Source organism: Coccinella septempunctata, chromosome 7 (assembly GCF_907165205.1).
Source record: "Coccinella septempunctata chromosome 7, icCocSept1.1, whole genome shotgun sequence".
In the NCBI taxonomy this organism is placed as follows: domain Eukaryota; kingdom Metazoa; phylum Arthropoda; class Insecta; order Coleoptera; family Coccinellidae; genus Coccinella; species Coccinella septempunctata.
This window is the reverse complement of record NC_058195.1, coordinates 10,400,594-10,414,296: the sequence shown is the minus strand read 5'-3', so window position 1 is coordinate 10,414,296 and position 13,703 is coordinate 10,400,594. Positions and strand designations below refer to the sequence as shown.

The 13,703-nt window shown below is 35.0% G+C and overlaps 2 protein-coding genes and 1 long non-coding RNA gene across 5 annotated transcripts; 2 read left to right on the top strand and 1 right to left on the bottom strand.

The window, feature by feature from the left end:
• Positions 1–3,062: 3,062 nt before the first annotated feature.
• LOC123316771 lies at positions 3,063–3,975 on the top strand. The gene is made up of 4 exons (XM_044902991.1): positions 3,063–3,218; positions 3,276–3,531; positions 3,596–3,710; positions 3,797–3,975. The coding sequence occupies exons 1-4, from the start codon at positions 3,119–3,121 to the stop codon at positions 3,935–3,937; spliced, it is 612 nt and encodes a 203-aa protein (XP_044758926.1). The 5' UTR covers positions 3,063–3,118; the 3' UTR covers positions 3,938–3,975.
• LOC123316772 lies at positions 3,738–4,513 on the bottom strand. The gene is made up of 2 exons (XR_006538097.1): positions 4,379–4,513; positions 3,738–3,824 (listed from the first exon to the last, which is right to left on the bottom strand). It is a non-coding gene; the product is annotated as an uncharacterized LOC123316772 (long non-coding RNA).
• A 179-nt stretch (positions 4,514–4,692) lies between these two features.
• LOC123316769 (putative inorganic phosphate cotransporter) lies at positions 4,693–10,886 on the top strand. Of its 3 annotated transcripts, XM_044902988.1 has the most exons (9): positions 4,857–4,978; positions 7,202–7,335; positions 7,648–7,832; positions 8,641–8,889; positions 8,986–9,085; positions 9,311–9,499; positions 9,555–9,854; positions 9,988–10,226; positions 10,382–10,885. In XM_044902988.1, the coding sequence occupies exons 2-9, from the start codon at positions 7,302–7,304 to the stop codon at positions 10,586–10,588; spliced, it is 1,503 nt and encodes a 500-aa protein (XP_044758923.1). In that variant the 5' UTR covers positions 4,857–4,978; positions 7,202–7,301; the 3' UTR covers positions 10,589–10,885. The 3 variants fall into 3 exon arrangements, with proteins under 3 accessions (XP_044758921.1, XP_044758923.1, XP_044758922.1); XM_044902986.1 differs by lacking the exon at positions 7,202–7,335 and having other exon boundaries at positions 4,693–4,978; positions 10,382–10,886; XM_044902987.1 differs by lacking the exon at positions 4,857–4,978 and having other exon boundaries at positions 6,998–7,335.
• The last annotated feature ends 2,817 nt before the right edge of the window (positions 10,887–13,703 follow it).

Below are 13,703 nucleotides of genomic sequence, written 5' to 3'. Positions count from 1 at the left end.
CAGTCATGCCAAGAAAAAGCATGAAATTTCTCGAATTAATAATAAAATTGATAATTTTTTAGGCACTTCTCAAGGTGTTCGTAGAGCAAGGAACATCTCTCAACCGCATTTTCGATAGAACCGTCATAAAATATCTCTTCTCGCTATGGCTCATTCTCAACATCATAATTTCCTCGTCTTTCAAAAGTATGCTATCATCGGCGCTGATCAAACCCAGAACATACGGTTTCACCACTCCTCAAGATCTTCTTGAAAATCGATATATCTACATTGTAAGCAGACAATTCAACTAATTTACCTATATTTCATTGTGTTCTCATTAAAGGTGGACGATTGGTTCAGTGAATTTTTCCAAACGAGCTTTGGCTCTTCGTTTAATAAACTGCATCAAGTTTACTATTTAAATTTCGTGAATAAAGATACCAAAGACCAATGCCGTGAAAGTAGCTGGTTCTTTCAATACAGACTTGCGCTGGTGCACACAGAATTCTCCCTGGTTTTTCTGGTAAAAAAGTGGTGGTTATCGCATTTTTTACTGTCACAATGTAATGGATTTCTTTCAGAGTAAACTCTGCGAAAGGGTATATCCAATAGATAAAATCCAAAACTTGAGATACATAAAAGATGTGAATGTTTATCATGCCTATCCGGTAAAACCAAGTTCACCCTACAGAGGAGTGTTATCCAAAATGATTGGACGTTTACATTCCTCTGGATTGATCCCATATTGGTTTGTACTAGCCAGTGGGTTCAGTTGATTTATAACCCTGTATATTTGTTTGATTTCAGGTTCCATGATATCACTTTGGAGTCGCTGAAAGTTAAAGATATGGGATATACGTTCCTCAAACCTCTCAGCATTAATCATCTGTTTTCTTTCTTCATGATACTTTTGGGTGGTTTAATATTGGCTTTAATTATCTTCGTTCTGGAAGTGATCAATGGGAAAATACTGAAGAAAATAAAATACAGGAAGAGAATAGTATTTAAGTGAAATATATATCGTCTTATATAGCGACATTTTTCTTCTCTGCAAGCAGAGAAGAAGGATATACTGTGTTACTTAGTTGTTAAAAGAAGCTTCAAGAAAAAAACTGATTTCTTTTAATCCAGCTCAACAATCCTTAATTTCTACAGGTTCTCATTCCTGATACAGATCATATAAGGATGTATATATATCTAGTTAGCCTAGACCAGTTCCATGCATAAAAAAATATTGCTTTACCATAGCAACGAACAATAACTCATTAGAAATGCCAGTGTGAAGTTTGAGGTCAAAAAAGTAAACCAGAGTTAAGCAATAAACTAAAAGAAAGAATACGTCCACCGAAATTGTGAAAATCGAAAAATTGGAGTATCGAGCCATCATCAAGTACCTGTATTTAAAAAGGTTAAGAGGAAAGCAGATTTACGAAGATAGACTTAATGCCCTTGGTGACCAATGTCGTATGCGACCGAGAAAAATTGGACTGCAAGCTTCAAAAGAGGTAAATTTTCCATTGAAGATGATGACCGATCGGGAAGGCCAGTTTCTGTGTCAGTCCCCGAAAATATCGATGCAGTTCATAACATGATTTTATCAGACCGTCGAATTGGGATAGTGATGCACTGAGTATTCCATACGAACGCGTTCATCATATAGTTCACGTCAATTTGGACATGAGAAAAATTGCTTCAAAATGGATCCCCAATGTTTGAATTTTGACCAAAAGCGTGCAAGGGTAGAAGCATCGCGTTCGATCTGTGCTCGATTTGAAAACGATGGAGACTTCTGAAACCGAATTGTTACTATGGATGAGACTTGGGTACATTTGTACGATCCAGAAACAAAGCAACAATCGATGGAATGGCGACACTCTGGTTCTCCAAGACCTAAGCAGTTTCGTGTCCAAAAATCTGCTGGAAAAGTTTTTGCTTCATTTTTTTGGGATTGCCATGGAGTAATCATGATTAATTTTTTTGGATGAGGATAGAACAATAACCGGAGATTACTATTCGACATTACTGACCACTCTACGTGAAAAAATTAAAGAGGAAAGACGCGGAAAGCTATCCAAAGGGGTTTTGTTTTTGAAGGACAACGCTCCTGCACACAAATCTCATGTTGCTCATGAAAAAAATTCGTGATTTAGGGTTTGAATTACTAGAACACTTGTTCACCAGATATGGCTCCATCCGACTCTCACCTCTTTCCTCAACTGAAAAAAAGTTTAAAAGCTCGTCAGTTTTCTTTCAACGACGAGGTAATGAAAGCTGTGGAGGTCTGGTTTGGAGAACAAGAAGGAACTTTTTTTTTGAAAGATTCAGAGACGTTGCAGCTTCGCTGTATTAAATGTTTCCAATTATGAGGAGAATATGTTGAGTAATAAAATATTTTGACATTGAAATTTCGTTTGGTTCTATAGCAAGCTAAGAATTTTTCAATATATCCTCGTACATCAACAGTAAACCAACCACCTCAGAGATGTCCTGTTGCCATAGACTTTTCAAATGACAATTCCAATCACTCAGAATCACACGAAAAACATCCTTTGCTCTTGACACACATTCAACCATGAAATTCACAAAAAGAACCCTCCCATTGTCCAAGCTCGATCTGATTTGCCAAACATGGAAGACAGACGACAGTGGTATATCCCAATGGAACGATGAATGTTGCCCACGATCCAAAATAAAACCGAAAAGTCCCGATGATGATAGTTGCTCGCCCACATTGAATTTAACAGAAACCAAGCCTATTTGGGAATGTAGAGTACCGGAACCAAACGAGTCTTGTGGAGGTACGGACAGGGATTTAGATCCAAGATGTATGCCTATCATAGATGGTTACAGCCATCCCCATGTTGTTATGTTCGATGATTATACCTATTTCGTCAAAATAGACTTTCCTGAAATGTATTAGTCGGTTTTAAAACTTAAGTATACGAAGTGAGAGCATTGGAAAATGGATGTTTCATTTTCAAAAGTGAAGCTCTAAAAATTAGATAAGAAAAAGGTTTTTATCTTTTTTGTAAGATTACGAAAAGTTTCATTGTTACTCTGACATCTTGTTCTTTGTCTCTTTTGACAATTGTCAATTTGAATTATCAGATAAACCTTCAACGTGCGTTTGAATGGTATGGGATCGTATATATCATCAATTTTCAGTAGAATATTCCATTTTCCCATACAGAGAAAACCAATCTGTTACTTCAGGCAAGAAGACTTCTCCTCTACTGGTAACAAACTGGCATTATCCTTATTAACCATACTCTGAAAAGCCTTTTTTGAATCAGGTGTTCCCTTGATGCGATCCAAACTAAAAAAGAAAGCGCCACCCAAACAAGGGGACATGGATGATTTTCAGAATAAATTCTACTCGAATTTGTTGAAGGAGAGGCGGCTTAATAAGGAGCACAAAGGAAGGGCTTCAAGTATTAGACAGTCCGTTAGAGATTATCCAGGATGGGACGAAACTACCTTGTCCAACATTCACAGCTTGTTCCTCCTATTCAATAACAGAGAAAATGGAATGCTCAATTTCATCAATTTGTGAGTCACTTGTGAAGACCACTCTGTTTCTGTCACGATTCTAGTGATAATCAATTCGTTTCAGCTCAGCTATTTTAGAGAGCTTGGGAGATACAAATACTTATGAAGAGAAGAGGAAACATTTTGATCTTGCTGATGCAGACAATGATGGTTGGTTGAGTTATGACGACTTTGTAAAGGTATGAGAACAGTTCCATACTAAACTGTTAACCTTTCAAGTGTGATATCAGTTCTTGAATATAATTTTTTACTTCATCCCTTTCAGTTAATGTATTACATGAATCCAATGGACCCTGAAACGGAGGAAATATGTGGAGTAGCAAGACTTTGCAGAGAAACTGCTGATAACATAAAATTCGTTACATCTCTTAGAGTAGGTGAACAGTTAGAATATGGTTTGTTTTAATTCGAATCGATGTTTAGTTGAAATAAATGATCTGATGGGAGTATTTTTCAATTTATTCTTGCTTAAAATTCAGCTTCACTCAACACAAAAACTTCATTCGAATAATTTTTTGAGATTTAGACTTAAGAGTGAAACAGTAGTTAAAGATGGCGAGGTTTAGCTTTATTATAGATTTGCATCAAGTACCTAAAGGCTATATCAATTCGATTTATAAACTCCTGACTGCTTTTCAACTGGTTGGATTGATATGCAACGAACTGAACGTTTCATAAAGCAAGATTTGGGTATTTTTTGTCAACTTTCAGCACTTCTATTCCCAAGCTTTCATATAAGCCCATTTTGAGGGTTCAATACTCGAGGCTAGAATGAGATTTTATGCCCTTCCCATAGAAAACAATCTGAAGGTATATCGAGGAATCAAACATATATAAATATACTTACTTTGCCTGAAGAAACCCAACTTTTCTCATTATTTTTCTGTTATACAGTATCTACACAGAAAACAGTTATCGACAACAACTGTATCAAATTTTGATTAATCCCTGTATTACGTACGCCAATGACTATGCTAGAAATGATCCACGACCCAAAATTGAACTTTATCTGGCGGAATCTAAGTACAATAAATTCTCTCAATTCATCCGTTTGACGGAAAATTATTGTACAAAACAAACAGAAATCCTTTAGTGCAATAGAGATAAGTCGATGGAAATATACTGGCGTACACAAACACTTGTTGCTCCTTGAAAGAGTTCGCTATCTTTCTAGATATCCTACACGATGTGAAAAATAATAATACACATCACATAGTCACAGTCTACAATGAAATATTGGAAAATAAAAACGTTTCTAAATATACCGTAAATGTTCTTAATGATCCTGAGTTCGAACGAAAAATGTTCTTCTACAACATACTGGACAATGTGCGTAATCAAAATCTTCGATCTGAGATGATGGTCAAGTACCCTGTATCCGTGGTAGATGAAACATCCTTTCTTCTGCCCAAGACGGTAAACTCTCAGCCTAACAATGACAGATTCGGTAAGTTATTTGTATTATAGTCACGGGTCGACCAAGTACAAACGAACACATGATAACTTATAATTCATTGAATGATTTCACGAAAGGATGATTCAATTTTTTTCAATGAACTAGAGATAGCAATCTTATCTGAAGGACCTCGTATATTTGGCTAAATAGCTACAAAAACCATGCCCAAATCAGGAACGTATAAAGGATTGCCATTAAAGAGGCATTTCACACCATTTCACCAGGGTACTCAACTGTGCCCAGGAAGGTTAATCGAAATTGGAATAATAAGACATTTATTTTCTGTGGAGTTCCACAGGGTTCCATTATGAGTCTACTAATTTACATATAATAACCTGTTCGCGATTTGAAATGGTGGAAATTCGCGAAACCCCTGGTATACTCCATTCACTTTTATTTTAGCACTCGGTTGGCCATGGAAATTTGACACATTCCACTCTGTACAGTACGAAAATGTGGGGTTATGACGCTTGTCAAAACATTTTTTGATTTTAAATCAACGCTATGTTGCCTGTTCTAAGTGAAAGTTTCTGTTATTACGTATTTTATCACAATGTCGAATCTCTTCGGAAAATATGTGACGAACATAATTACATACATAAGTTTATACAAACTTATTGAAGGCATACCAAATCCAGTTATTTGCATGGAAAATGCAAGAGATCAGTATAAACATCATAATATGCACTAGCTTGAGGAGAGTTAATGTTCGTTATCTTCTTTGGCTAAAGTTTGAATACGTTACATCAGTCGTAGATTTCAAAAATATTAACCCGAAGACGAAATGCATATGATGCAGTGGTTGGGAATGGGTATCTCCTGAAGGAATTAACAGATAATTACAAGAATGTCAAATTCTTTAACAAAAATCATCTTGCATCAATATAAGTAAAAGGAATTGAAGGAAGTTTCATGTCAAGATGAACTTCACCTTTGAAAAAAAATGTCACATGAATAAACAATTAATAGGACAACTGGCGCGTACTTGAGTCTGTTCATCTTAATATATTGATATAATAATAATAATAATAAAGTATTTATTGGTACCTTAAGACATTTACAATGTATAGGACAAGTCAAATGAAAAATAGAAGAATCAATTTTCGGGAACTTATTCTACGATGACATTCATCGAGAATCCTGTAGTAAACTTTTCGCATTAATTCAGTCAAACATAAAATTCTCAAATGCCACCACTTTTTTGGGTCTTCCAATAGAAGGAAATTCTTTGTCATCCTCTTCATTCACAACCTTTCTGATTGTGGAAATATTCAGCTGAAATATAACTCGTTCAGATTCAGATGAAACATTATATAAATTCTCTTACACTGAATATGTTCGCTCCCGTCTGATGTATTGTTGATTTTAGAATATAAGGGTATAACTATTTGAATGAGCGGACCTGAATTCTAAATAGCACTTCCTGAAACCCTATCTCTTTTTTCAATAACTTTCGGCAATTTAAATTGATATAAGTTGTGGCAACGGCGTTGTGACATCAACTAACATTCTATTTACAAAAACTTGAGAAACACATTTCATGGCCAACCGACTGCTAAAATAAATGTGAATGGAGTATAGGTATAATATGAAAACGATTTTTTCGTTTGTCTAGCATAATACCATTATACAAAGCTGTAGCTCTTGCAGCTGCTCCTTCATATAGCACCTACTACATCAGATGGAATATAAGCAAGTTACGTTGAATAAAAATAAAATAAAAGATGCAAATTATTCTCCAATGCTCAATGTTGATACTATGTACAAAATACCAGAATTTCAAGGGATAATCAATCATTTATTCACCTACATGAAAGAAATTAATAACTGTCAGAATAAGCCAGCATTTCGTTTCGAGAAATTCATAGCATTTTTATCGCCTAAAATGCAAATTTTAAGCAAATTTCTTTATCATTCCCAATACTTAATTGATGAAACGTGACCGCAAATGGAAAACGTCCATTTTTTATTCGTCATTAAACCACTGGTAGATAATTGAACAATTCGAGACACCTTCAATCGTAATGACACGTGAAATATCCCACAACAAATATTGCTTTTTCTGTGAAAAATGGTTACAGAGACTTGTTGATCATTTGAGCGTATTAACTAAATAAACTTTTTCTTGGTGTCTTGTTTGAATGGGAATTAAGTTATTCAAATTGACCTCTATGCAGAATTAGTCGCGAATCTGATTATTTGAAGTTTTTATAGACAGCTCAGTTGATTGGGGAGTCTGTTCGCTGTGTCGAAAATGGTGGTTGATTGAGTTCTTCAGATTCGAAGTTAGTTTGTCGCAGTGTTGTTACAGAAGATGCTGACAGGATGGAGACTTACGATTTCCAAATGTACGTTCACTAAACTTTTTTCATGCCGAAAATACCTTTCGTTCTTCGTTGTCAGTTGCAAGTTGTGGCAGTTACTTTCCAAATGTTTCAGTTCACTTGAAAGAACAAAAAACTTGTAATCACAGTTGAGTCTTCGAAAACGAACATGTTATTTTTCATATACATATAGATTCACTGGAATTTCAATCTTCAAATGGAAATTCCAATTACCTCCTTCAGGTTATAAAACAGCTGACATTGTTTTAACAAACAATCCCAAAGAGTACTTTCTCTAAAATCATGTAAAAATTTCATTCCCCCTTTTTTTTCCAGTTTTTGTTATACCCCAAAGGTATATACTGGGGATCATGGGATTTTTCGCCATTTTGAATGCATACACCATGAGAGTTTCCCTATCTGTTGCCATAACAGAGATGGTACTGAAACATAAGACTGATTTTTACGATCCGAATGCTTGTATTATTGATGGAATACACAACAGCACATCTTTTCATACCGTGAGTATTTGCTTGTTTTTTACTTTTAGGTATTTGCGACATAAGTAATTGTTGAAGAGTTAAATAATTACATTAATACAGGGTGGTCCAGATTTCTTCAACCAAGAAATTTTAACCACGTATTCTACATCAAAAATAAGCCCTAGTTTGTCATATAAACATATGTCGAGAAATGTTTCCTCTACGAGATACGGGGTGTTAAAATTATAGAAAAAAAATGTTTTTTATTAATAACTTTCACACTGCTTGAAATATTTTCATGAAATTTGAGAAATAAGTTTTGGGCGACAGGGAGCACTTTTTGCATAATATCATTTTTTTTAATTCTACCAGTGGCGTCCGTACTGCAGCGAGACTGAATATTTTCAGATAAAAAAATGATACGCCACTGGATTTTCCGACAAAAAAAATTAATATTCAAATCCTTATTTGATTTGGAGCAAATTCGGTTTCCTGACTTTTTACTGCACGAGGCACCGTTTCCGGTTAAAAAAATAAAACACATTCTTATGCATGAAGAAATCGCCAAAACCGTATCTCGGAGAGGAAACATTTCTCGACATATGTTTATATGACAAACTAGGGCTTATTTTTGATGTGGAATACGTGGGTAAAATTTCTTGGTTACGATCTGGACAACCCTGTACACACGATCAGTGTATCAATCAATTAAAAAACAGCTTTTTTATATCTTCTTGAGTATAAATACTTTAGTACCAATATTTGTATAGGTATTTGTTCTCCGAATTGCTCAGTTCAGGATTTTTCTGATGCTGATCATGAATCAATTCATTGTATTTTTCCCTAGGTCGTGGAAGATCTTTATCCATGGACAGTAAAACAGCAGGGACTTATTCTGAGTTCATTTTACTGGGGATACGTCATAACGCACATTCCTGGTGGTGTTATAGCAGAAAAGTTTGGAGGAAAATACGTCTTAGGTCTGGGTATTCTGAGTACATCTCTTTTCACCTTGTTGACCCCCTTCGTTGTGTACGCCTCTGGAGGCAATTGGTTATGGCTAGTTGCTCTTAGAGTTTTCGAAGGGTTAGGAGAGGTAAGAAATAAATCGCAATGATATTTTCATGATATAAGATGCGTCAATTATTCATTTGCTCTAGTTCTTTATATTGAATATTCTCCATTTCTACAGGGTACAACTTTTCCAGCTCTGAACGCAATATTATCCAAATGGGTGCCTCTTGCAGAAAGAGCTAAGCTAGGAACTCTTGTATATGCAGGAAGCCAAATCGGTAAGAAAATGTTCTTCGTTTATATTCGAAACGAACACAGATGCAGATTGTCAGCTTTATTCACAATGAAAGCTGTTATTGGAAAATCTCTTATGTTATCTACCCTTCACTAAGCACTGTACTGATCTTTCATCTTCAAACTGTTATTGAAGGTGTTCTAGTGAATTTTCCCATCTTATGCTACTTTAGGAACATCTGAAAATATATGGGCGATCTGTGTTCCAGGTACGGTCATGGCAAATTCCATAAGTGGTACCTTGATTCACGCAACCAAGAGTTGGGCTTCCGTATTCTACTTCTTTGGTGTCATGGGATGTCTGTGGACTTTCCTTTGGACAATTCTGTGTTACTCTGATCCAGATTCACATCCTTTCATCTCTGATAAGGAGAAGAACTACTTAAAACGTGAAATGTGTGAGTATTTCACGTCCAAACTATCTTCCTCGAAATTGAAATAATTCAATTCCAGCTGCTTCAATCAAAGAGAAGAGGAAAATTCCTTGGAAACATATCTTCAAATCAGTTCCAGTGTGGGCCCTAGTATGTGCTCAGATAGGTCACGATTGGGGATTTTTTGCAATGGTCACTGACCTTCCAACTTACCTGAAGGAAGTCCTGCATTTTAACGTGAAAGAAAATGGTTTACTATCCTCAATACCTTACGTTGTAATGTGGATAGTATCGTTAGTTTCTGCATACATTTGCGATAAGTTAATCGCGAGTAAATGTATGACAATATCGTTCGCTAGGAAGTTTTTTTCCACTATCGGTAAGTAGGTAACCATTAATGATTGTAGTTTAGTTTGAGGGGTGTTCCCCAAGGTTCTATTTCTGGGTCGAACAAATCCCGAATATCTACTAAGTGTAACGTTCTATCTTTAATATTTGCCAAACTATTTTAGGCTCTCTTGGACCTGCTGTTTTTCTACTCGTAGCTTCATATGTTGGTTGTGACAGGAATATGGCCATTGTAATGTTCACAATAGGGATGGGTTCCATGGGTTGTTTTTACTGTGGAATGAAAGTAAATGTCCTCGATCTTACTACCCATTATGCCGGTACAGTAATGGCAATTGTAAATGGTATAGGAGCACTAAGTGGTATTCTTGTACCGTATCTAATAGCAGCTATGACTGAAAATGTAAGTTGAGAAAAAAATTCTGGAAATTTAAGCATGACGAAGAGTTGTACAAATTAGATTTAGGGGTCTTTGAAACTCGAACTAGATTTTGATCGAATCTTGAGCCCAAAAGCCTAGAATGATTTTTGTGAAAAAGTTATGAAATTTTTTTTTAGCATACGCTTCTCCAATGGCGGAATGTCTTCTGGGTCACATTTGGCGTTTTATTCATCACAAATGCGGTCTTCCTGTTTTTCGGTAGTGCAGAGGTTCAGCCTTTCGACAGTGTATATGATGAGAAGAAACAAAATCCAACACCAAAAGAATCTTTCAATGGGGTTATTATAGAGGAAGATGAAGAAGAAAGCACAGAATTTCGATGACATCGCTGAGAGTGTTAGAGGAGTGATATTGCTCACTGAAACATAATTGGCTCAGAAGAGAGAAAAAAGTCGTTGATAGATGTATACGAGAACATACGTCCATTCTATAAACTACTTAAAATTTAATGAAGAATACAATAGACGAATTTCGAATGATCTCTTTAGTTGTAATGTCAATATGGAATGGAGAAGGATTATCACAATTGATAATAATATCAAAACACTTCGTTTCCTTTGTAAATAATTATTTAATTGTTTAGATATTGTGTTCTCTTATCTTTGAAGCACAGAAAATTATATAAATGGCATAACACAAATGATTTGAATTCACCCCATCATTTGTATCAGAAATTTTGCAGGTATTGTCCATATACAGGCTGTCCCAAAACTAGTGAATCAAATGTCACACCACAATAGAGTAGATCAAATATTATCGAATGACACCAATATTAGTTCAACGAAAATGTACCGTTTCCAAAATAATCAGAATTTTATTAAAATACCTAAGGTTGCCGATTTTCGAACTATTTTTCTCAATAACAGGGCCAGTTTGTGAAAAAGGATATCGATTTTAAATTATATTGAACTAAGGTTATTGTTTTATCTCCCCTAATTGAAATTATTTCAAGTAGTTAATCGATAACCTAAGTAAATGTAAATTAAAACAATTGTTTTTTCTACATGATTTTTATTACTCAGAATGAACCCCCTCTATAGGGGTGATAATATGGGAGAAAAACGCTATCCTTAATCACAAATTGGTGATTGAAAAAATAGTTCGAAAATCGGCAACTTTAGGTTAGGTTTTTTCAGAAACGGTACATTTTCGCTCAACTAATGTTGGTGTCATTCGATAGTATTCGATATACTCTATCGTGGTGTGACGTTTGATTCACAAGTTTTGGAACACCTTGTATAGGCAAAAAAATTATCACTAGATTTCACTACGCTACTTACAGTGGTTCTTAGATGAATTGGGTTTAATGAAATATGTATTTTTTTCAAATAACGACTATAATGAAATGAATATGAAATAAAAATTAATTGTATGAGTATGATTTCATTTGGGTGTTACCGAGCTTAAAATTTTCAATGATTATTAGCTGCCTCATATTTGTTGCTCACAAATCACTCTTTGCAAAACATGCATTAATTACAAATCATTTCCCAAGAAAATGATTTGAAAAGATGACAATGTTCACAATGGAATCTTAATTATTAAATCATACACTACAACTGAATTGATCCACCAATTTCGTCTCTGAGCAATTCGTACAACTTATGTCTATCAATTAATACATTAAATATTCAAGGTCTGTCTGTTATAATTTCCGAAGTGAATTAGTTATTATTTCATAATTTTTATATTCTCTGTGCGAATGTTTTGCGGTATTAAGTGAGGCTTATTAGGTTTACGGAGTAATTTTTATGAATAGTTTGGACACACAAAACTAATCTTCGAATCTTTAACTACACATATTTAAGACTTCATGCTTCGTCGGATCAGAATGTTAACGTGATGATTGTAAGGGAATAAATATTTATAATAGTATTGTTCGAATTGGTCAACAAATTGGTATACGTTCAATGTCTCTCAGTTTCGCAATATTATTTGACTTTCTCTGATGAATTTTGATTAGATAAAAACGTAATCAGCGACTGGTTCGTGTCCGGTTTTGAACAATTGTTAGGGTAGCACGAAATTTGTTTATTTTCTCTACCTGGTCTCATCTTTCTGTCAGCAAGGTTGGGAAAACCAAGAGATGCAAACTGGAGTCACTGTTTCAGAACCTTGAAGTTTTGAATGCGTTTCTTGTTCATTCAACAATTATGCAAATTTTATTATTAATATTAATTTAACATAAAATTCATCTAGAAAGATATCTGGAACTGATTTGTCTTTGGTATGAAAACCATTATGTGCCCAAGTTTATAGGTAAAACATACAGGAAGTCGCTATTAAAGTTGGGATACACAGAGAGTGAGTAAAAAGTTACGCACAAATGTCATTGCTCCAGTATTTACCATTTTGCAGAAAAACGTTCGACAGGTCAATTTTTATTTCAAATCGATTTCATATACAGGGTATGGAATAATAGCTGCGAAAGAATTTAAGTAGTTATTCCTTGTCAAAAATAGTGTGAGTCTCTTATATTTTTTTTTCAAACTGCTTCAAACAAATTCGAGCAGACAATCTATAGCAGAGGGAGTCAATCAAAAGGAAAATCTCGGAGGTGTTTCCCTATAATTGTACCTTAGGGGTACAATTAGGGGTACAAAAAGCTAACCCAGAAATAAGATTCGCAAAACCCCTTTTTCTCTATTCATATTTTACAATTGAAAAATTAATTTTTGATAACTATTGCAGGATTTTCATTTTCAGGAAGACAACCTTGTGTCTCATCTCCATTTTTTTCATACTTTTCCAATTGCTTTAGCGTAATATCGTAACAATTCCACAATAGGTATACGGGGATGTGATATCTAGTTAGCCTAGACCAGTTAGATGCATACAAAAATATTGCGTTACCATAGTAACGAACAATAACTCATTAGAAGTGTCAGTGTGAAGTTTAAGGTCAAAAAAGTAGTCCAGAGTTACGCAATAAATTAAAAGAAATAAGATGTCCACCGAAATTTTGAAAATCGAAAAATTGGAGTATCGAGCCATCATCAAGTACCTGTATATAAAAGGGTTACGAGGAGATTTACGACGATAGGATTAATACCCTTGGTGATCAATGTACTTCGTATGCGAACGTGAAGAATTGGACTGCAAGCTTCAAAAGAGGTAAATTTTCCATTGAAGGTGATGACCAATTGGGAAGGCCAGTTTCTGTGTCAGTCCCCGAAAATATCGATGCAGTTCATGACATGATTTTATCAGACCGTCGAATTGGGCTAAAACGAATATCTGGAGCAGTGAATATTTCATACGAATGCGGTCATCATACAGCTCATGTCAATTTGACCATGAGAAAAATTGCTGCAAAATGGATTCCCAAATGTTTGTTAACCAAAAGCGTGCAAGGGTAGGAGCATCGCGTTCGATCTGTGCTCGATTTCTAAACGATTTAGACTTCTTAAACCGAATTGTTACTATGGATGAGACTTG

What these genes read in the sequence shown, in the direction of transcription:
- LOC123316771 (XM_044902991.1), top strand. Translation starts at nt 3,119, where the DNA reads ATGGGATCGTATATATCATCAATTTTCAGTAGAATATTCCATTTTCCC. An exon ending in ATGCTCAATTTCATCAATTT is followed by an intron (nt 3,532 to 3,595) that starts GTGAGTCACTTG and finishes AATTCGTTTCAG; the next exon opens with CTCAGCTATTTTAGAGAGCT. An exon ending in GTTATGACGACTTTGTAAAG is followed by an intron (nt 3,711 to 3,796) that starts GTATGAGAACAG and finishes CATCCCTTTCAG; the next exon opens with TTAATGTATTACATGAATCC.
- LOC123316769 (XM_044902986.1), top strand. Translation starts at nt 4,834, where the DNA reads ATGTTCTTCTACAACATACTGGACAATGTGCGTAATCAAAATCTTCGA. An exon ending in GCCTAACAATGACAGATTCG is followed by an intron (nt 4,979 to 7,647) that starts GTAAGTTATTTG and finishes TTTTTTTTCCAG; the next exon opens with TTTTTGTTATACCCCAAAGG. An exon ending in GAAGTTTTTTTCCACTATCG is followed by an intron (nt 9,855 to 9,987) that starts GTAAGTAGGTAA and finishes AAACTATTTTAG; the next exon opens with GCTCTCTTGGACCTGCTGTT.